We start from the raw sequence: 24,031 nt of genomic DNA, 5'->3' as shown, positions 1-24,031 counted from the left end.
ACAACACCTGTGCGGGACGGAGAAATCGATTCACTTGAAACGCGCCAAGGTTTTTTACTACCGAGCATCTTGTGTCTTTTTCTTTCATGTTAAAGAAAACTTAGTTTTGACCTGATACCTATAGTATAGTACGATGTAGTCTAGATGGCAATCGGGGTATGAGGCGGCGAGACACCCCGCACATCCGCACGTCATCCGCGTTCGCCCACACCGGGTTAGCGCGGGGGCTGTGCGGGTGTGCGGGGCGTTACCTCCCCGATTGCCATCTCGATCTGTCGTGGACTTTAGGTAAAAGCTGGTAAGATAGCTAAGCTAATTCTTGAGCAGCTTAGCTTCAAGATTTCTGTGATATCTGGACTTTTTTAGGGTTCCGTATCTCCGTATGTGGATAAGGGTTCCCTTTTTTCTCTGGAGATAAGGAATCCTTCGTTATCATTCTGTCTGACACTACGTCTGTTAACAGACATTATTATAGTCCGTCGTCTGCGTTAGACCTAAAACATGTACTGCAGAACTCTTAACTTTAAACTACATTCTAGACCTAGGTTTTATACGTATAACCTAGTAAATAAAGGGAGACAGGTAGGTCAGGGGAGTTAAGTAATGAGTTGGCAAGATCTCGAAAGATTAGTCATTCCTTTTAGTTTGAGAGCTGCAGGCCAATTTCCGTTAAGTGTTTTTACAGTTCAAACTTGTATCGCAAAGTAGTAGAGTGGCAATCAACATTTTTAACTTGTTTCTCTGAAAGCTCGTGTTCTGTATGTACTATCTAACTTATAACTATAGGTAATACTACAAGGGGAAGCAATAAAATTGCTATTTTACAATCTAACGCTCAAGCGACAAGAGTAACTAATTATTAATAAAACGCCAAAAAAATATATTGAAAAATCCTATAATTTTGTAAAAGTTTACGATATATTTCAAATAAAACAGCTGACTGCCGCTAGAGGTCAACGAACGTAGCGTAAGTAGGTCACTCGGAGTCAATGCCACGTCGTAAGCAGGACATTGACCCGAGTTTTGCACGCTATACATTGCGGGTTTGAAAAATACTAAATCACTAAAACTACAAAACGAGGCAAATGGTTATTGGTATTGGATTGTGTTTAGGTAGTATAACAATAACGCTGAGTTTTTGCTAGCGTTCTAGTTACACTCTGTATTAGCACGTTGTTATTTGTCAAAAAACATGTGTGTGATATTTTTGACAAATAACAAATTTGCTGAGTACGAGTAACTTATCGACAGATTAGACATAGATTGATTTTTTTTTCAACTGTTAGTCGGGAGTTTTTTTAAATCAAGTTTCTCATTTCCTCTGCAACTAAGCGTCAAGCTTGTGCTAGGAGAAGGTGCGCCAATAGTGCAACGGGCGGGGTTTGAACCATCGACCTTTCGGTTTTCAGTCCACTCCTTTACCCGTTGAGCTATTGAGGCTCATATAGTAGGTAGCTCCTGATGGCTAGCTCCTGCACTATTTATATTACCTGATCGCTAAGTGGCTTTACCACACGAAGAAATCGATTCGCTTAAACACGGCCCAAGGCTCTATCGAACGCGTTATCAAGGCTGAAGCAAAGTAATGCGGGCGATTACTTTTTGTTTACCTACCACCTTTTAAACACCTTTTTATAGCTATCTTTATCATTGTACAACCTTTTTATAGCCATCTACATCATTGTACAACCTTTTTATAGCTATCTTCATCATTATACAACCTTTTTATAGCTATCTACATAATTGTACAACCTTTTTATAGCCATCTACATCATTGTACAACCTTTTTATAGCTATCTACATCATTGTACAACCTTTTTATAGCTATCTACATAGTTGTACAACCTTTTTATAGCTATCTACATAATTGTACAACCTTTTTATAGCTATCTACTTAGTTGTACAACCTTTTTATAGCCATCTACATCATTGTACAACCTTTTTATAGCTATCTACATCATTGTACAACCTTTTCATAGCTATCTACATAGTTGTACAACCTTTTTATAGCTATCTTCATCATTGTACAACCTTTTTATAGCTATCTACATCATTGTACAACCTTTTTATAGCTATCTACATAGTTGTACAACCTTTTTATATCTATCTACATCATTGTACAACCTTTTTATAGCTATCTACAACATTGTGCAACCTTTTTATAGCTATCTACATCATTGTACAACCTTTTTATAGCTATCTACACTCTCGTTTTAACTCTCTAGTCTCTACCTATTACGGTTCACGATATATAGCCCGCTGACGAACATATGAATGGACGGTGGGGCTGACGGACGTCGGAGGTTCAGTAATAGGGATCCGTTGGCACCCTTCGGAACTCTAATAAAAGCTTGTAATAAAGAAAATGTTTTAACTTAGGTAATTTCCTCGAATACTAACAAATCGTAACACTCCGTCCAAAAGGTCACTAACAACCGTTCCGCCTATCACATGTCGCGCCCTATTTTACGACGGAAGCTAAAACAGAAAAACAGCTATCTTGACACATCAGCTTTCGTAATGAAAGTCCTTTGATAATTAAAGTCTTTTGATAATGAAAGTCTTTTTTGGAACGCGCCTTTGTCACTTTATACCCACTTTTTTTTTGCTCTGAAAGAGACTGTGTTTGTGGTTTTGTGTGCCTTCCAATTATGCTGCATTTCACATAGTTGCTCTATTCGAATATCTAATAGCTCGAAAAAAAGAAGCTAATATGTGGTTCTTTGATAATGAAAGTAGGTACCTACCTAAATAATTTATGGTCGACCTAAATTTTATATCGGACTCTAACTTTTCGGAGTTACGTGCGTTTTAAGTACCTAATTAAATATCACTTGCTTTAACGGTGAAGGAAAACATCATGAGGAAACCTGCATACCTGAGAGTTCTCCATAATGTTTTCAAAGGTGTGTGAAGTCTACCAATCCGCACATGGCCAGCGTGGTAGACTATGACACTTATCACTCTGAGAGGAGACTCGTGCTCTGTAGTGAGCCGGCGATGAACCCATCGTCGGCTGGACTTAAGTCGCGGGTATAAACTAATAAAATGCAAATTCCAAGTTTGAGCTCCGCCCCGGATGTGAAATCTGCGAGTTTTCCCAACTAATAAATTAAATGTAGAATACTATTTCTCATTTTATTATTCTGTTATATTTTCCCAGTTGCTTTATTGCTTTCTCAAAACTTCACTTATATTTTTGTTTTTTAGGTTCTTATAATTTATATTACTACGTTTTTGTTTTGTATAATAACTAACACAATAACACGTAAGTACTTTATTTAGTGTTCGATTTTTATAGTTCTATGTTCTTTTATTATAGTATAGGTATTGTTTAATAGTGAGTCCGTTACTAACTTCGTACACGTCCTATTGTTACTAATAACTGCATTTGTACACACTTTTTTTTTGGAGAGTGACTAGTTTTATTCATGGCTTGTATTACTTTATCAATTATTGTCATAATCTGTTTTGTGTGTCCAATAAATAAAAATAAAAATAAAATAAAAACTCTCTTAATACATTAACTTTTCTTACACTTAATCTTTTTTTGTTTTATTTTTCTTACCTTTGTGTTTATTTCATAAGTTGTTAGTTCTAAGTTCTTTCGCACGACTTATCCGTCTAAATTTGCATGCTGTAGCCGCCTCTAATTTGAATTATATATAATAACTTAACATCCGGATTTGAATAATGTAATATTCATTTGTATTATTCTGTTGGTGGTTTAATAAAAAAACAGGCCAAGTGCGAGTCAGGCTCGCGCAACGAGGGTTCCGTACTACAGTCGTATTTTTTCGACATTTTGCACGATAAATCAAAAACTATGATGCATAAAAATAAATAAAAATCTGTTTTAGAATGCACAGGTGAAGCCCATTCATATGATACCCCACTTGATATAGTTATCTTACTTCGAAAATTGAAAAACTATTTTTTAGTTCATGACCACAATTCAATTTTGTTTGTGTGATGTAACCATAAATTCACAGTTTTCAGATTTTCCCCTAATGTCTGCTATAAGACCTACCTACCTGCCAAATTTCATGATTCTAGGTCAACGGGAAGTACCCTGTAGGTTTCTTGACAGACCGACAGACAGACAGACAGATAGACATTCAACAAAGTGATAATATAAGGGTTCCGTTTTTCCTTTTGAGGTGCGGAACCCTAAAATCAAAATTTTGAGCCAAAATATGCATTCATAATCTTATACTAATATTATAAATGTGAAAGCGCGTCTGCTTGTCTGTTACGTATCTATCAATTTTGACACACTTTACTACAAATCAGTACCTAAGCTTATTATAAATGCGAAAGTGTGTTTGTTTGTTGGTTTGCTGGTTTGTCCTTCAATCGCGTCGTAACGGAGCAATGGATTAACGTGATTTTTGACATGGGTATAGTTAAAGACCTGGAGAGTGACATAGGCTATTTTTTATCCCGGAAAATGGAATAGTTCACAAGGGATTTAAAAATAAAATGGAAATTTTAAAGGCCCATCTGTTTAACCGATTTATATGCAATATAGTGCAGAGATAGTTTGCATTCCGGAAATGGGCATAGGCAACTTTTATCCCGGTAAAGCAAAGAGTTCCCACGGGATTTAAAAAAAACCTAAATCCACGCGAGCGAAGTCTCGGGCATCAGCTAGTAAGTATTATATAACTTACGACCTCCCTGGCGAAGTGGTAAGCGCTGTGGTCTTATTAGTGGGAGGTCCCGGGTTCGATTCCTGGCAGGGATTTGGAATATTATAATTTCTAAATTTCTGGTCTGGTCTGGTGGGAGGCCTTGGCCGTGGCTAGTTACCACCCTACCGGCGAAGCCGTGCCGCCAAGCGATTTAGCGTTCCGGTACGATGCTGTGTTTAATGCCAAAGTGCTGTGTGTGTGCGGTGTTGTGTGTGTGATGCCAAAGGGTTTAATAAAAACTGCCATACTCCTTCCAGGTTAGCCCGCTCCCACCTTAGACTGCATCGTCACTTACCATCAGGTGAGATTGCAGTCAAGGGCTAACTTGTATCTGAATAAAAAATATATAAAAAAACACCACGGAAACAGACATGACTACTTTTTATCCCGGAAAGTAAAAGAGATTCCACGAGGTTTTTAAATACCTGAATCCACGCGAAAGAATTCGCAAACTTTATCTAGTTAACTATAAAACTTCGAAACCAAAAATAAGATCTAAAAAGCCTTGTCAGTCTCTTGTTCTCGGTGTATAGTGCAGTGACAATGAAAGTTATGAAAGATATCGCGAGCTATCTTTCACAACTGAGCGGACAAACGATGAAAGTTTCGGGATGTGAATGAAAGATTAGGCCCTGAATATTCCCGTAGTCGAACTCTTCACACAATGACGGGCTGCCTTTGTCCCCTAGACGTATACTGTGTGATAAATGATAATAGAGCAAGAAAATTGATATTTTACTACCTAATAGACAAACTTTTCGAGAATTTTATTCAAAATATATAAAACGAAAAGCTGGCTGACTGACTAACTGATCTATCAACGCACAGCTCTGACTACTGGATGAATCGGACTGAAAATTAGCATGCAGATAGCTATTATGACGTAGGCATCCGCTAAGAAAGGATTTTTGAAAATTCTACCCCTAAGGGGGTGAAATAAGGGGTTGAAGTTTGTGTAGTCCACGCGGACGAAGTCGCGAGCATAAGCTAGTCTATATATATAAAAGAGAAATATTATTAGATAAATTAGACGTGGGTAAGTAAACTTTAATAAAATTTATTAAACTTCAAGGGTGTCTGGCAGGGGGTTGCCACCATACTAAGTGTCTGGCAATGCTTGACGTGATTTCTAATACTATTCACAAGAAAATATAAAAAATTAGTCTTTATACTTTAAAGTAAGATTTTTTTACACCTTTATTACCAGTTATCGCCAAAAGCCTCCATAATCCAAACGTCATAGTCGCTGATCGTTCTTCCCTGTGTTGGGGACAATACGCAGAGAAAGTTACAGCTTTTATAAAATAACAAAGTTCCGGCACGCGCTGGCTCTTAGTCCACATGTACTTTTATTTCAAACGTATTGTAATTCAAAATTTGTAAATCCATAGTATCTAATTATAAAAGGAGAACATGACTGGAACGGAACGCTGGGTCTAATAACATAGTATGGAAACATTAAGTCAAAGTCAAAGTCAAATGATTTATTCAAAATAGGTAATAAATTACTCTTATTGATGGTCTGGTATGGTGTTAGTTTTGTAAGATATAGTGGTGATAATTATTACGCAAACTTAAAACTAAAGCTATGATTTACAAACCCATTATTTCAGGATTTTCAGAAATTCTACCGAGTAAAGTTAGAGGCGTCCAGCTAGTTTGTCAAACAAATCTAGATAGGTATGAAGAGTAACTCTGATTTTTTTAATAATTTTCTATAGTTATTTACTAGCAGTAAAACCTCTAAAAGAATAATAAACAGATAGAACATTAAATATTTAGTAACACAACTTTAATTAGAGCTTTCACATAGATGGAAAGTTTTTTAATAAAACTTTCACCCAAACCACCAAGGGCCATTCCTCCCCCACAATGCGAACTTTTATACGAAGCTTATATTAAAAATGGCGACTTAGATATTTTTTATTATTAATATGAAAACTTACGGCGTTTGATTCATTGTTAATTTATTAGTTCACTAGTTTTTTTCCTAAGACTGTTCGCGTGGATCAGATCGACTTCGTACGCGTGGATTTATGTTTTTAAAAATCCTGTGGGAAATCTTAAATTTTCCGGGATAAAAAGTAGCCTATGTCCTTCCCCGGGTTGCAAGCTACCTCTGTACCAAATTTCGTCAAAATCGGTTGAATGGTTGAGCCGTGAAAAGCTAGCAGACATACAGACAGACACACTTTCGCATTTATAATATTAAGTATGGATTTAGATAGATTGATATATTCAGAAGATTATGATGCCAAGCGCCTCAATAAATTGCTGCTTAGACGCAAGCCCCCAGGAATATCGATAAGCATGCAAAATGTGCCCGATCAGCTGCATTCCCAATTTACATAACATATCGAGTAGGTCTCCTGACTTGAGATGTATTTAAGAGTCTCGACCATCGATATAAATGACAAGATATGCCCAGTGCCCAAGCGAACAAAATTTTTCACGGTTTTGGAACTAAATAAATCAGCGCCATCTCTTAGATACTAATGAACGACCCGTTTGAAATCCAGACGTCACTGAGGTTGCATTGGGGCTAATGCACCAACGAGTGATTTATTTGGTTCCAAAACCGTGAAAAATTTTGTTTGCTTGACCATATCTTGTCATTTATATCGATGCTCATACCTATGAGACGTTTGCTCGGTCTCAATGACATAGACATTGCTCTACAAAACCGCTAACTCTTTCTAAAGGTTAGGTTAGTATTATCAATTTACATATCGAGTGAGTCTCGAGACCAGCATTAAGTGAGTATGTCGCTCGTCGGATGCATGTTAATGGTTGTCGACCTATTTCTGAGATGAGCGCTTAGTATATGCATTAACAGCTTTTATTTATATAACAGTTTTTACCTTTATTTTATTAAATTTGTATAACGCGAACTCGCCATCCTCACATAAACTTCAACAGTTTCTAGAGGATGGCGAACTGTGTATTTTAAATGTATATTGAAAATTAATGTGATCAATAAATTTAAAAAAAAAAACAATTTACTTATCGAGTGGGTTTCGCGACTTGAGTTGCATTAAGCGAGTCCCTCGCTCGCCGGAGCATGTTAAGGGTTGTCGACCCACTACTGAGTACGGGTCTCCTCTCTTAATAAGAAGAGTTTAGGCCATAATCTGGCCAAGTGCGGATTGGCACACACCTTAGCATTATGGACATGCTCTCGGGCGTGCAGGTTTCATCACGATGTTTTCCTTCTTTTATTTACTAGCATAAAAAGCGTACTCGATCAACATTATTATCAATTTACTTATCGAGTGGGTTTCGCGACTTGAGTTGCATTAAGCGAGTCCCTCGCTCGCCGGAGCATGTTAAGGGTTGTCGACCCATTTCTGAGATGAGCGCTTAATAACAAGCAGTGCACCTAACTATCGACTATTATTACCCATAATGATAATCAACCTATCGCTGACCCAATATTGAGTACGGGTCTCTTAATGAGAAGAGTTTAAGCATTATGGAGAACTCTTGAGCATGCAGGTTTCATGACGATGTTTTCCTTCTTTTATTTATTAGCATGAAAAGTGTCCTCGATCAACATTATTATCAACTAGCTGATGCCCGCGACTTCGTCCGCGTGGATTAGGTTTTTTAAAAATCCCGTGGGAACTCTTTGATTTTCCGGGATAAAAAGTAACCTATGTCACTTTATACCCATGCAAAAAATCACGTCAATCCGTTACACCGTTGCGACGTGATTGAAGGGCAAACAAACAAACCAATAAACCAACAAACAAACGCACTTTCGCATTTATAATAAGGGTACTGATTTACTTATCGAGTGGGTCTCGCGGCTTGAGTTGCATTAAGTGAGTCTCTCGCTCGCTGGATGCATGTTAAGGGTTGTCGACCTATTTCTGAGATGAGCGCTTAGTAACAAGCAGTGCACCTAACTATCGACTATTATTACCCATCGAAATTATCTCCTCTCTTAATAAGCCATAGTCTACCAGGATGGCCCAGTGCGGATTGGCATTTAGCACACACCTTTGAGAACATTATGGAGAACTCTTGAGCATGCAGGTTTCATGACGATGTTTTCCTTATTTTCTTTATTAGCATGAAATTTGTCCTCGATTAGGTTCATTATTATCAATTTACATATCGAGTGGGTCTCGAGACTTGAGGTGCATTAAGTGAGTCTCTCGCTCGCCGGATGCATGTTAAGGGTTGTTGACCTATTTCTGAGATGAGCGCTTAGTAACAAACAGTGCGTCTATCGACTATTATCACACGAGTAGATATATAGACCAGAGGGGAAGCTTCAAACTAGCGGCTGGCTGTAGGTTCACTCACTCAAGCGCAGCTCACGCACACCACGACGTGTCACGGACGCTCTGTTTGCCGCCGTTTGCCATCGAACTGGGCGGAAACGGAGCGTCCGTGACACGTCGTGGTGTGCGTGAGCTAGTGTGAAGCTTCCCCTCTGGTCTATAATATTTACTCGTGTGCTATTATTATACCCATCAAAATTATCATCATGATGATCAACCTATGACGCGTCAAATACAAATTAATACTTTCATTATAGTTGAAATATTTATTCACTGGAAAAAAGCGATAAGTACAAAAATATTACTTTAGGTTTGAATTCACGATGAAAAATATCATGTAAAGCTGTAACACAAACAACTTCATTGCGGTCGTAGCAAAGCCGTAGGCACATTGTTTCCATACAAAGGCTTTATTATAAAAGGGGTTTGTACCATATTATCGTCAAATATTTGGGTATGACACTTTAGACCTTTTTCGTCGCCTTGGTCTTTTATGACGAAAATGTTTGTGGTGTAAAAATTCGGTTCTTTATCACTTAAAATTTCATGCAGGGTTTCAAAAGCCTTAAATACACATTGCGTACTAGATGATGCCCGCGACTTCTTCCGCGTGGATTTAGGTTTTTTAAAAGTGGGAACTCTTTAATTTTGCGGGATAAAAAGTAGCCTATGTCCTTCCCTGGGATGTAAGGTAACTCTGTACCAAATTTCATCGAAATCGGTAAAACTGTTGGGCCGTGAAAAGCTAGCAGACAGACAGACACACTTTCGCCTTTATAATATTAGTATGGATTTGTCAATGGTGTGGAAGCTGTGGTAGCCTAGTGGTTAAGACGTCCGCCTTCCAATCGGAGGTCGGGGGTTCGATCCCGGGCACGCACCTCTAACTTTTCGGAGTTATGTGCGTTTTTAAGAAATTAAAATATCACTTGCTTTAACGGTGAAGGAAAACATCGTGAAGAAACCTGCATGCCTGAGAGTTCTCCATAATGTTCTCAAAGGTGTGTGAAGTCTGCCAATCCGCACTTGGCCAGCGTGGTAGACTATGGCCAAAACCCTTCTCACTCTGAGAGGAGACCTGGGCTCTGTAGTGAGCCGATGATGGGTTGATCATGATGACTCGATGATGCTGGTGATTTCGTCCGTGAGGATAAAAATTCCACGTGAATACCTTGATTTTCCAGGATAAAAAATAGCCGAGCGATTACGCACTGCACTTTCGTCATCCCAGTTCTCTCTGCCATCCGTGAGAATATCTCGGATGTGCTTCGGATGCTAATCTTAAACATATAAAAGAAAAAGGTGACTGACTGACTGACTGACTGACTGACTGACTGACTGATCTATCAACGCACAGCTCAAACTACTGGACGGATCGGGCTGAAATTTCGTATGCAGATAGCTATTATGACGTAGGCATCCGCTAAGAAAGGATTTTTGAAAAGTAAACCCCTAAGGGGGTGAAATAGGGGTTTGAAATTTGTGTAGTCCACGCGGACGAAGTCGCGAGCATAAGCTAAGTAGTCAGACATATGACGTAGATAATATGTCAAAGATGTCTAATGAATAGCTTGAATTTGGATCAGAGATGGATTACTTATTGCGTAAGCGATATCCGAATTCGGTCCGAGTTTTTTATACCCGTATTGTCACGGACTCGGATCGGATGAGAGAACCACTATAAAAATGGTAAAGTAATCTTACTAAGAAAGTTGAAAATACTAATTATTTGTTCATTAACACATTTTTTTTTGTGATGTAACCACAAATTCACGGTGTTCGGGTTTATTAATTTACTTGTGCTCGACCTACCTACCCACCAAATTTCATGATTCTAGCCTCTAGGTCAACGGGAAGCTCCTTATAGGTTTTCTTGGTAGACACGATGGACAGACGGACAGACAGACCACAAAGTGATCCTATAAAGGTTCCTTTTTTCCTTTTGAGATACGAAACCCTAAAAAACTGCGAATGGTTTGGTCTGCGAACCCCGGACCGACGGAAGACGAAAGCTTTTGTCGAACAACTGACGAAACAATAATCTGTGGTACAGACAGATGGGAAGTAAAAGAAACGTAAGAAAAAGGGTACGGAAGCCATTTCCCAGGAAACGTCGGATATTACTTTTAATAGCTCGATAATAGCTCACTAAGCTTGAAAAGGTTGAGTCAAAAGGTTTTTATAATGAATTAATAGCTTAGCTTCTTTGATAATGAAAATGTTTCCGACCCCTGCGCGCATTTTTCATTAGACCCTCTCTTTGTTGTCATCACCACACAACTGTTTAACGCACCTGAATGCCTTCGCCCAATCAATGTTAGAGCTAGCGCGCAACACGGAAAATTTCCGTACGTTTTTTCCCCGCAAAACCTAAGAACTATTGAACTTCATAGAAGTGCGCGCACTGCGGAATTAATTCTGCAAAGGATTTTAATAGATTAAAATTATTTGCGGATTTTAAAACGCACCGCAACTCACCGCACCGTAGTGCGCGCTAGCTCTTAAAGTCGAGCTTTTCATAGTAATGGCACAGTTAGGAAAGGCCTGTTGCCCAACTGTGGACAATTGACATCCACGATGATGATGATTTAGAATTATTTTTTATTGATACTATAAATAAAATACAAGCATATAGAAATGAGGAAGTTTCAGGGTGAAAGTTCCATAAAATTTTCATAGATGGCGCTGTTTACTGCACCCACTAAAAACGAAAAATAATTTCCGCGCGAAGGTATACGCTATAATAATTTGTACGTAAAACATCCTGCACAACAACAACGTCAATAAATCATACGGACAGCCAGGCAGCTCTTTCAGCTCTGTCCTCTGAGGTTGTTAACTCAAGACTGGTTGAAAACTGCAGAGACACCCTGGCCCAATACCGGGTGGTTCTACGCTAGGTACCTACCAGAGCATGCTGGAATAGTTGGCAAGGAGAATGCTGACATTCTGGCTAAATCATATAGATATAGGTATTATTTTTCGTTTTTAGTGGGTAGGGTGACATGGTAAACAGTGAACCACTAAAATTTCAAACATTTATAGATCCACCGTACGTGAATGTAGTTAAGAACTATTGGCATTAGACGAAAGGTAATTTATTAAATATGTGTTTTGCATATCAATTTCAGCACTAATTGTAATAGTTTATAGGTAATATTGTTATATTTAAAAGATGGCGAATGGTTCACTGTGTACCAGTATATGTACACAGTGAATCGGGGGGTGAGTCGACAGTGAACCAATGTGTACACAGTGAATCATCATTTTAATTACCTATATTTGCCACATATTTAAAAATATTTATTGATATAAATGTCGTTAAATAAAACTACAGTAAAGTAATATTTAATCATTTCTTTATATATTTGTATTCTTTAGCAACAATCACATAAAATCAGTACAAAAAACAAACTAGTAGATACTAATTTAACTTACAAATCTAATTAGGAATACTGACTATATAAATTAAAGCTTGGATTTTTATATTTCCACTTATTAGTATTTTCACATAAATCTTCTCATAGTTGAATATTTTAAATTACATTCTTGTGCTGCTTTGTGTATACTCATTCCGTTCTTTACAAGATCTACAGTTTTTTTTCATGTCTTTTGCATCATGTCCGCCAATTTTTCGATTTTTTACTGTAGTTCGACACATTCTAAAACAAAAAGATTACTATTATTATATTAAGTAGTAGATCTTCTTTTAACGCCTTTTTGTTCATAACAATCACAGTTGAAAGTTAATGGATAAATTGTATCGGACATAATGAACAAAGTGATTGGTACACAGTGAACCATGGTTCACTGTGTACCCTACGATTTTGAGCCACTGTGTGCAGACACCACTTTCTAACCTTTAAGGTTACATAACTATTAAACATACCAAATTCAAAGGATATTTATATATCTAAGTTATTAAGGAACAATTACTTTACACATGGAAACAGTGCAATATAATGTTACTAAATATACAACGATTCTAGAAAGAAAATAAATGAAAACACGTGTACTTACTTTTTTTGGCTCCAAGGACAAAACCATACACTGTGCCACTGTTACGGGCGGGAGAGCGCCGTCGACTGGGGAGTGCGGGAGGTGGTAGAAGGCGAATTGTTTCGCGTTTGCAGTACGGTTTAGCAACGTCGCGTTTTTGAGATATGAGTGGTGGTGCACTGTGTACTACTGGGCCACTGTTTACCACCTGACCCTACAGTACACAGCGCCATCTATGAAAATTTTATGGAACGTTCGCTTTGAAACTTCCTCATTAAATATTAAAACTACAAATCAAAAATATCATCTAAACCATCGTAACGAGGCGGGGTGCCCAGAACGCTGGCTGCGTTACCTCATTGAAAGGTCAGACTAATATGCTGGCCGAGGTAACTGCCAACCCTCCGGTCTCCCGTGGATTCCACGAGACGGGATGATAGGTCCTTAAAAAAGGATCTAGCACCCTCGCCACACGAACCCATGGTCTCCACCCCTAAGACGATTTAGAATCATCTTATTGGTGAACATCGTCGAGAAATAATACTGTGGCGTTTGCCACAGTACAAACTAGATGGCGCTGTTCAATCGATGACGTAGTCCCGAACCGCCGTACCGCCGACAGTACTCGCACTAACAGAGTGTTCGGCAATCTGGACTATATATAGAAGTTTCAAGATACAACCGTCGGCCCAGCTGGCGCTACCGAGCACAACTAACCGCTCGGTGGGAGATCTCCCTTTGGTACGGTCGAGCCCGCACACCGCTCCCGTACAATACCTACCAATTTACAAGTTTTACAACGAAATAAATCTATCAGATTCTAGAATCGTATTAAACTCCCAAGTAGATATCCCACAGCGATAAAATCTTGCACAGAGCAGGCACAGACAAAACTTTGATTATACAAAATCCGCTCTCGCAGAAGACATATTGCTCGCAATCCCTTTCCCATTTGTCGACAGATTTATCTGCTTACTGTGAATGATATCAAGATGGAGATTTTGGTTCAAATCATATTATATTTCAACATTTAGTTAGAATTTGGAATTTACGGCTTGGGTTTATCATGTTTTATTAACGCTAGCTGTGGTACCTAGCCTAGTGGTTAGGACGTCTGCCTTCCAATCCGAGGTCCGATCCCGGGCACGCAACTCTAACTTTTCGGAGTTATGTGCGTTTTTAAGGAATTAAAATATCACTTGCTTTAACGGTGAAGGAAAACATCGTGAGGAAACCTGCATGCCTGAGAGTTCTCCATAATGTTCTCAAAGGTGTGTGAAGTCTGCCAATCCGCACATGGCCAGCGTGGTAGACTATGGCCAAAAACCCTTCTAACTCTGAGAGGAGACCTGTGCTCTGTAGTGAGCCGGTGATGGGTTGATCATGATGATTAACGCTAGCTTGTAGATGACTTCCGCGTGATTTATCATCAAAGTCAAAGTCAAAAAAGTTTATTATATAAGAACTGCTATTATGTGATTAATGGAAAGGGGTCATGACCCTCAGATATGGGGATTACGACTATAAAGATAAATTTGCTTTTAAAGACAAATCGAGTGCTTTTTCCATTTGTACAGAGATTTATATTTGTTTAACTCAAAATGGTATTAAGATTCAAGATTTTGTCTCTGGTTGAACTTTCTACACAATCTGTATTATTTCGTACCGAAGCTTTGTTATTTATCTTGCATATTTGCTTTGTATATTCGCTGTGCGATTTGCCTTTGATATTTGAATTATGTTTCACTATGGTGGTTTTTTTATTCAGATAGGTACAAGTTAGCCTTTGACTGCAATCTCACCTGGTGGAAAGTGATGATGCAAACTTGGAAGGGGTATGGCAGTTTTTAATAAAACCATACCCCTTTTGGTTTCTACACGGCATCGTACCGGAATGCTAAATCGCTTGGCAGTACGGCTTTGCCGGTAGGGTGGTAACTAGCCACAGCCGAAGCTTCCCACCAGTCCAGACCAGAAACTTGGAAATAATTAAATTCCAAAGCCCTGCCGGGAATCAAACCCTGGACCTCCCACTTACAGGACCACTGCGCCAGGAAGGTCGTTACAGATCAAGGTGTTATATCACGAATATTCTTCATGTTCTATCATTACGTCCCTCTTTTCTTATTCTTAACTGCTTCGTGGGTCTGGTCTCGTCGACTGCATATGACAGGTCTTGGGTTCGATTAACGGGTCGGGCCAAAAAATTGTCAGTGGCCTCAATGGCCACTTCCAGACCTAGAACATTAATAAAAAGTTAAGTCGATGACCTTTCAAAGAACATTACCCTTAAAACGAACGCTAAAAAGAACAAAATGCAAATAACAACCACAAAGGAATCAATACAATAGTTTTTCTGTTTTTATTTCACAAAACTACAGGAGAATTTCAAGAAAAATATTGTGTTAACAATTCAAAGAAACTGACTACTGAGTAAGGGTGGGACTACACGATCTCTTCGCCCAACCAACTTTTACTGACTTAATAGCTACTACCTCCACACAGTGGTGTAATATGGGATAGTCGGGCCTGGCAGCAATTACCTTTAGGATGCCGTTGTCGCTGGTACGTAATCGCTGCAGGAGAGATGCCGCTTTTTTACGCATTATGGCAAAAAAGTCATTTGTATGTGCGTCTGCAAACATTTTAGATGCGCCACAGCGCCACGGCAACCTCAACAGCATCCTAAAGGCATTATTATATTGAACACGCAGGGCGTTGTAGGCTCGGCGTGTATATGTCACCCACAGTGCACCGGTATAGAAGGACTGACAAAACGCTTTAAATAAAGTTACTTTCACGTCTGCAGTGCACCGGGCAAATCTACGGGCAAGCATATTGCCTCTTACTTATTATAACACTCTAAGATCTTGATCAGGAAACAATCAGATGTGGATCCGCCCTAACAACTACTTACGTTGCGGTTCCATGTAACATTGTTTCCGTACAAAAAGGCTTTATAATAAAAGGAACCTGCGGCGAATCGTGAAATATTCAGATGTGTCAGTTTACATTGGACTTCTTTCGACGTTCCGGCCTTTTATATTTTATCGTGAACATGTTACATGACAACAAAGGGAATTTTTCATACTTTCTGTGAGGTGTTAAATTAAAAAATTGAGTGAAATAACGATTTTCGGAACTTGTTCGTCATATTTTTTCATGTCTTTAGTCATGTCATGGCTAATGTCTCTTTTAGATAAAAGTAGCAGATGTTCTGCGTGTGCTACCTACTACGTTAAAAAAAATGTGCTTAATGCTTTGTTTTAGTGGTCTAAAACTTGACTGTGAAGCCAAAAGCGGTTCATAAAGCCTTCTTTATTACCCCAGTGTATGTGCCAAAGGTACCTCAACACCATTAATCAGCCTTATCACTTGTCCGTCCAGTAGTTTGAGCTGTGCGCTTATAGATCAGTCAGTCAGTGAGTCACCTTTTCCTTTTATATATTTATATTAGGATGAAAAGATTTTTTATCCCCTCATAACCAATATGAGAAGTGTAAAACCTGTCATTCAATTTTTTTTTTTTATCACAAGCGTAGGTACACCAAATATTTACATTATTATTTTCTCGCCAAACTGGTGAGCCAGTTTGTTAGCGAGCTGGCGCTCCTTAAAAATAACTAGAATCTACGTATTAAATGGTACTTATGTATGTAAACTTATATTCTAACTTATAAACTTATACTCACTTATTATACTTGAACTTGGCTTTAAAGCTCGAAAGCCAAAACGTGACTGTGAAACCAAAAGCGGTTCACAAAGCCTTCTTTATTACCGCAGTGTATGTGCCAAAGGTACCTCAATGCCATTAATCAGCCTTATCACTTGTCAAGGTTTCCGGAATCCACCTATTTTATAGATAGCCGTTAGGTTAGGATAGGTCGGTTGGTTGCTTATTTTGTAACATATTTTGTCTGTAATTACTGGTTGCAATTGTAGCTGTGATAGATAGTTTAGTGGTTAGGTCGTCCGCCTTCTTATTGGAGGTCGGGGGTTCGAACACGGACACGCACCTCTTAACCAGTCGAAGTTATGTGCGTTTTAAATAATTAAATATCACTTGCTTTAATGGTAAAGGAAAACATCGTAAGGAAACTTGCATGCCTGAGAGTTCTCAAAGGTGTGTGAAGAATCCGCACATGGCCAGCGTAGTAGACGATGGCCAAAATCCTTCACACTCTGAGAGGAGACCGCGTGCGCTGTAGTGAGCCGGTGATGGGTTGATCATTATGTCATGATGACAGGTTGTAATTAGACCCTATTATAGCTTTGTAGGCTTAGTATAAGTTTAAATTTCACTAAATTGATCGAATTGGAGCGTCTTAATACTTTAACGTACTCACTACAGAGCACGGGTCTCCTCTCAGAGTGAGAAGGGTTTTGGCCATAGTCTACCACGCTGGCCATGTGCGGATTGGTAGACTACATACACCTTTGGAATCATTATGGAGAGCTCTCAGGCATGCAGGTTTCCTCACGATGTTTTCCTTCACCGTTTAAGCAAGTGACATTCAATTACTTAAAACGCACATAACTCCGAAAAGTTAGAGGTGCGTGCCCGGGATTGAACCCACGACCTCCGATTAGAAGGCGGACGTCCTAACCACTAGGCTATCACAGCTTATGTACATAGTACTCTGTGGTAAATATTAATAATTCACCACAATATTCACCACAGAGTACTATGCACATAGGATATTCACAGAGTACAGTATTGCTAACTTTGGAATTTTATTTCCGTATTTTTCATGAGATTCTGGTCTAACTATATCGTGGTATAATATCTGTGTATAATATAGTGGTAGTATTATTTTCACGAAGCACTTAAAGCGTTTCTTTTGTAAAATCTCAACTTTAAAGCCAAAAGGAGACTAAAGCCAAATCATGATTCTAAAACCTAAACGTGACGTTGAAAACGTGACGTGAAGTTGAAAACGCTATAAGTACTAAAGCTTTATTACCACAGTGAACGTACGAAAGCTACCTGAATGCCATCAATCAGCCTTATCAAGTTGTCAAGGTTTCAGAGGCCAAGAATGCCCAATTCATCTGAAAAAGGCAAAAACGCCTACTTTTCCCATTCTCCATCGTACGTTACAATGATAAATGATCATTTTGTACTTTACGCTTTGGCATACGCCATTTACAATCTTTTGACTTGGCAATAAGATTCACTTTGCGTTGATTGAATTGGAATAGGTGGGCCAAAGTTATATACGATAACTACTTCGGTGAAGATTTTTGTTTGCACTCAAGTTAATAGGTATGTTATGGCGAAGTGATTACGCCATGTGGTGATCAAATGAGTAGCGGGTTCTACTTTTTTGTTTGTTGGTTTGTTGGTTTGTCCTTCAATCACGTCGCGACGGTGCAACGAATTGACGTGATTTTGCATGGGTATAGATAATGACCTGGAGAATGGCTAAAAATTTAAAAATATTGTCGCTGTTGTTTACGCCCTGTGACGTCATTAATCGCTTTCCGTATGCGTGATATTAATAATTAATTATTTTTAAAATGAATAAAAAATCATGTTTTTTTTTAAATCATTCTCTTTAATAATGAATTCTAATACCTACTATAAACCATAAGGAAGGAGTGCCCTCGCTGTGACATATTTGCGGACAAATGGGCTGACCTCATGGTTCAGATCTTGCACTTTTGTGAAAATTTATAATTTTGCTTTTTAAAATTTATAATTTTAACAATTTTTGTAAGTATATTTATGTTAGTTAGTACTCGTAGTTTAATTAGTGTAATTGGGGTTTATGGCCGTTCTAATTAAATAATAAATAAATAATAATAATAAATAAACTACCGCTATACAAAAAATCCGGTCATTCTATTACTGCAGTCCAAGACCCTATTGTACCTGCCGGGAATGGTACCTGGGACCTCCCACTTATAAGACCACCACCAACACCAACTCTCACCACTGCGCCAGGGAGATCGTCTTTGTAAAACAAGGAACTGTAGTGGGAAGTGTTGAGGGTTGCCAGGCGTCCTGCTTTAGCTGGAATGTTAGGCTTTTTTCGGTCGTGTCCAATCAAATATTTACATGTCCGGCCAACTGGCTTTTGTTAGGTTTTTATCAGTGTAACGCACGCACGTAGCGCTCTGCAGAGCAAGCGAAGCACTTCATATCATATTTTATTCATTCAATTTCGTTCATGTACATAAAACATCCGGCTTGGAGTTTCTCTGCGTGATCAAATCAGAAATGAGGAGATCCGAGAACTAGAGTAAACGACATAGCTCAACGAGTTGCGAAGCTGAAGTGGCAATGGGCAGGGCACATAGTTCGTTAAACCGATAGACGTTGGGGTCTCAACGAACTCGCACCGGAAGACGCAGTGTTGGAAGACCCCCACTAGGTGGACGGACGACATCAGATGAGTCGCAGGGAGCCGCTGGATTCAGGTGGCGCAAGACCGTGGCGTGTGGAAGTCCCTACAAGAGACCTATGTCCAGTAGTGGACGTCTATCGGTTCATAATGATGATGATGACATGAAACATGCTTAAATCTAGCATGAGATATGAGGCCCTGCATTGCAAAAATACTATAGTAAGTAGATTATGATTTTAGTAGTTACTAGCTGCCCCGCCGAACTTCGTACCGCCTAACAGTCGAGGCAATTTTTTAAACTTTTCTCTCCGTAACGAGTTCCGTCCGTAAGGAGAGAAAAATTTAAATCCTCGTACTTCAAGGAATATTATAAAAAAAGAATTAGCGAAATCGGTTCAGCCGTTTTCGAGATTTGCTATCAGCAACACATTTAGCGATTTATTTTTATATATAGAGATATAGAGATTATTAAATCCATACCCCTTTGGTTTCTATACGGCATCGTGCCGGAACGCCATATCGCTAGGTAGCATGGCTTTGTTGGTAGAGGGGTATCAAGCAACGCCGAATCCTCGCACCAAACCAGACCAGAGAAAAGAAATTATAAAATTACAAATTTTCCCTGCCGGGAATCGAACCCGGGACCTCCCATACGACCACAGCGCTTACCATTGCGCCAGCGAGATCGTCAAAAATATTTATAACGGACTAGCTGATGCCCGCGATTTCGTCCGCGTGGAATTAAGTCTTAAAAATCTGGAAACTCTTTGATTTTCTGGGATAAAAAATAGCCTATGTCACTCTCCAGGTCTTTATCTATACTCATGCAAATACTCATTGCACTGTTGTGACGTGATTGAAGGACAAACCAATAAACCAACAAACAAACACACTATCGCATTATAATAAGGGTAAAGGGTACTGATATAACTCACGATAGTTTAGACGCTAAAAATAAGTTCTTGTTGCAGATCTATGCAATGCGGCGACCAAGATTCAGGCGTCTTTCCGGGGACACCAGGCCCGCAAGCAGACCCAACCGGAGACTGTCGAGAAAACCCAGGAAGAACTGGATAAGGTAACTTATACAAACATACCTAGAGTTACTTACGTGTTTAGTTGACGTTAGCCCGAATAGTTTCAAATCCATCCGGGAGAGAGAGAGCACCGTGAGCGACCTTTGGAGGCGGCGCTTGGCACCAAGACCCAGGGCTCGCGCGTCGTTCAACGGATTCAGTTAAAACCATGTACAATTGTTGTTGGAACAAGGGTGAAAGACGGCATACTATCACCGTAGCGGTATGTGGGGCACAAGTCGCATTAGCCAGTACCTATTTTTTTTAATGTAAGTATACGACGACCACCCTGGTGCAGTGGTAAGCGCTGTGGTCTTATTAGTAGGTGGTCCCGGGTTCGATTCCTGGCAGGGATTTGGAATTTTATAATTTCTAAATTTCTGGTCCAGTGGGAGGTTTCGGTCGTGGCTAGTTACCACTCTACCGGCAAAGCCGTGCCGCCAAGCATGTTAGCGTTCCGGTACGATGCCGTGTAGAAACCAAAGGGGCATGAACTTAATAAAAACTGCCATGCCTCTTTCAGGTTAGCTCGCTTCCATCTTATATCGAACTAGCTTATGCTCGCGACTTCGTCCGCGTGGACTACTCAAATTTCAAACCCCCATTTCACCCCCTTAGGGGTTGAATTTTCAAAAATCCTTTCTTAGTGGATGCCTACGTCATAATAGCTATCTGCATGCCAAATTTCAGCCTGATCCGTCCAGTAGTTTGAGCTGTGCGTTGATAGATCAGCCAGTCAGTCAATCCTTTTCTATATTTAGATAAAGAAAAAAAATAAAACTCACATTCATTTAATTTTACCAGGAGGACATAGAGAAGATCGATCTGGCAGACCCCGATCTGAACAAGGCTGCAACCAAGATCCAGGCTTCATTCCGGGGTCACAAAGTGCGCAAAGACGTCCCCAACTAAGGTGGCCATGCGTTCTTCTCTTTGCAGGAATTTCTCTTTGTATGTATGCTCTTGAATATGGACACAAAAAGCTGTCTACAATTTTCTTTCAAAGCCTTGAGTGTAATGTTTTGAGTGAACTCACTAGTGTTTGTAAGAATTGAAAATATTACAATAAAAATTGAAGCTAGCCCTATCTAATTACTGTACAAATCATGTCCGCAAGGAATAGTACCAAGAATACTGGCTGCATTTCTGCGACGGACATCCTTTGCGCAGAAAATGAGCCAACCCTTCTGTCACCAGATGGGCCTATTAACCGCGGTGAATTGAATTGTAAGAATTATCAATTATACGATGGGAATATTGTCATTTTGACCAAAAATTATAAGCATATTCGGTCATTAAATGACAGAAAGTATGGAAAGAAAAGAATAGATTTATACTCGTTTATCAAAAAATAAATGCCAATAATGAGCGAGACGTAAGCACAAAACCAACCAACTTATGTGAAGTAAAAGTGAGTGAGTGACGAATTTATTTATATCAAACAATTTAGTATGAGTTTGGAAGAGTGAATGATATTTTATTAATTCAATGTATTCCCGAACATAATTATTGCCAGTTCTATCTTACTCTAATGAGCAGTTTTAACCTAAAACATACACTCAAAACTAATGTCAATTTTAAAAGCCATGTTTAATTCATTATTCACATATTAACATTAGTTACTTATTTTATAGTTAGTCTTCACTGCCACTAAATTCAAGACATACATATGAAGTTGAAAAGCATTGTTCATTAGTAAAGTTAAATGAGTAATCGTTCGAAATATTATGTCAATTATTTACGATAATAACGCCTCTACACATAGTAAGTGCGAAATAGCGGGCGGAATTTTGCAAAGAGATCTGTTATTAGTAAATTTTGTTTGTACGATATAGCACGTCTTCTTTTTTTTTTTTTTTTTAATACAATAAAACTTAAAGCTAGCCTTATCTAATTACTATTATATACGTCTTCTTAACCAAATTCACATTCTTAGGTGGTTTTCGTCATACCTATTTCGGCCGGTAATTTATACTATTTAGTAGAGGTCATACAATACATCATTCATACACATCTATATTAAATTAATTGACGTATCAAATGATTACTGAAATGTAGAGAAGACGAGAATTAATATTAATATTAATTAATAATTATATAAATAAAACTATATAATAATATAATGAATATATATTATGTAGGTAAACTATATATTAAAATATATTATTATGATCAGTCCTGTTTTTTCTATAACAATTTTTGGTCAGTATACCTACTTCGTGAAAAATAATGTAATTATTACCTACCATCGTAATTTTTAATGATATTTTAGTGCTTATACATTCCTTAAACCAAAGATTTTATTTTGTTTACATTAATATTTAATTTAATGTACCTAGTGTTAAGATTTAAATTAATTTAGTGAGGCGTAGTTTTAGAAATAATAGCTTGATTTTCTTATCTCATAACTTTTTGTTACTGTTTTAATGGATAATATTATTAATTAATTATTGTTCAGATATTATTATTCAAGACATTTTTTGTATAGCGTTGAACTTTAATCGATTTTCATGTAAATTATCGATACAATAAGTAAGTATTATTTATCAAATCAAAATATATAATATTCGCCTACAATATAATATCTTTTATTATTTTTCCTTCACCAAATTCAGACTAGAGACTAAGGCACTTGTTCCACCGCTGACGAGGAAGCGACTAGCTATCAAATATTTTCTCGCTCAAGAAACGTATAAGCGATGTAAGATCCCATGTCAATAAAAGAGATTAAATTAATCACTGACTGTAGAAATTAATATTTATGTGTGTGGTTTCCCCAATGAAAAAGTGCAGAGCTATATTATTTCCACTGGCTCAAAAATGCTTAAACAAATTTGGCAAACCACAAACACATCTATCATCATTATCATGATCAACCCATCGCCGGCTCACTACAGAGCACGGGTCTCATCTCAGAGTGAGAGGGGGTTCGGCCATAGTCTACCACGCTGGCCATGTGCGGATTGGTAGAGTTCATACACCTTTGAAATCATTATGGAGAACTCTCAAGTATGCAGGATTCCTCACGATGTTTTCCTTCACCGTTAAAGCAAGTGATATTTAACTACTTACTTTAAAAAACGCACATAGCTCCGAAAAGTTAGAGGTGCGTGTCCAGGATCGAACCCCCGAACTCCGATTAGAAGGCGGACGTCCTAACCACTAGGCTATCACAGCTTGGTAACACATCTTTACTAAGAAATAAAATGGAAGTGTCTGTCTGTAATTTCGAAATAACTACCTCAAATTAAGCTCATATGGATATTTGAACTGTACCATATCTCACTCATTGATTAATCCTCTACTTGTTTGTGAAAGTCCCGTCAAAGTAGGTTCAGCCGTTCTGAAGATTAGCCCGTTCAAACAGACAGACAGACAGACAGACAGACAAAAAACTTAAATCCACTCAGGCGAAGCCGTGGGCAGCTAGCAGATACTTATTAAGTATTTTTTACTAGAACATATTTACAAAATTTCATTGAGGAGTAAGCTAAATAACTTCTCATAAACATTTCTGGAAAAGCAAAGAAATCATTAGATTGAAGTAAATCGAGCATAAAACCGTAAATATTTCTGACTAAACAACAAATAAGCCGATTGAAGTCGTGATATTGGAATTCTGA

At 38.4% G+C, this 24,031-nt stretch overlaps 2 protein-coding genes across 2 annotated transcripts in view; both read left to right on the top strand.

Annotated features, from left to right (window-relative positions):
• The window catches only part of LOC117993927 (sperm surface protein Sp17-like), a 136,336-nt gene extending 114,082 nt beyond the window's left edge, over positions 1-22,254 (top strand). Inside the window, exons 4-5 of the mRNA XM_069507269.1 lie at positions 20,304-20,410; positions 21,213-22,254. Of these exons, the coding sequence (XP_069363370.1) occupies positions 20,304-20,410; positions 21,213-21,320 (215 nt within the window). The 3' untranslated portion in view covers positions 21,321-22,254. The remainder of the gene's footprint in view (positions 1-20,303; positions 20,411-21,212) is intronic.
• Positions 1-24,031, top strand: part of LOC117993926 (cysteine-rich PDZ-binding protein) — a 305,498-nt gene that overhangs the window by 218,134 nt on the left and 63,333 nt on the right. The gene's annotated exons all lie outside the window — the stretch shown is intronic.

The sequence above is a fragment of the Maniola hyperantus genome, chromosome 25 (assembly GCF_902806685.2).
Source record: "Maniola hyperantus chromosome 25, iAphHyp1.2, whole genome shotgun sequence".
NCBI classification, from domain to species: domain Eukaryota; kingdom Metazoa; phylum Arthropoda; class Insecta; order Lepidoptera; family Nymphalidae; genus Maniola; species Maniola hyperantus.
The sequence above is the reverse complement of the archived record's forward strand: the minus strand, read 5'-3'. Positions and strand labels throughout refer to the sequence as shown.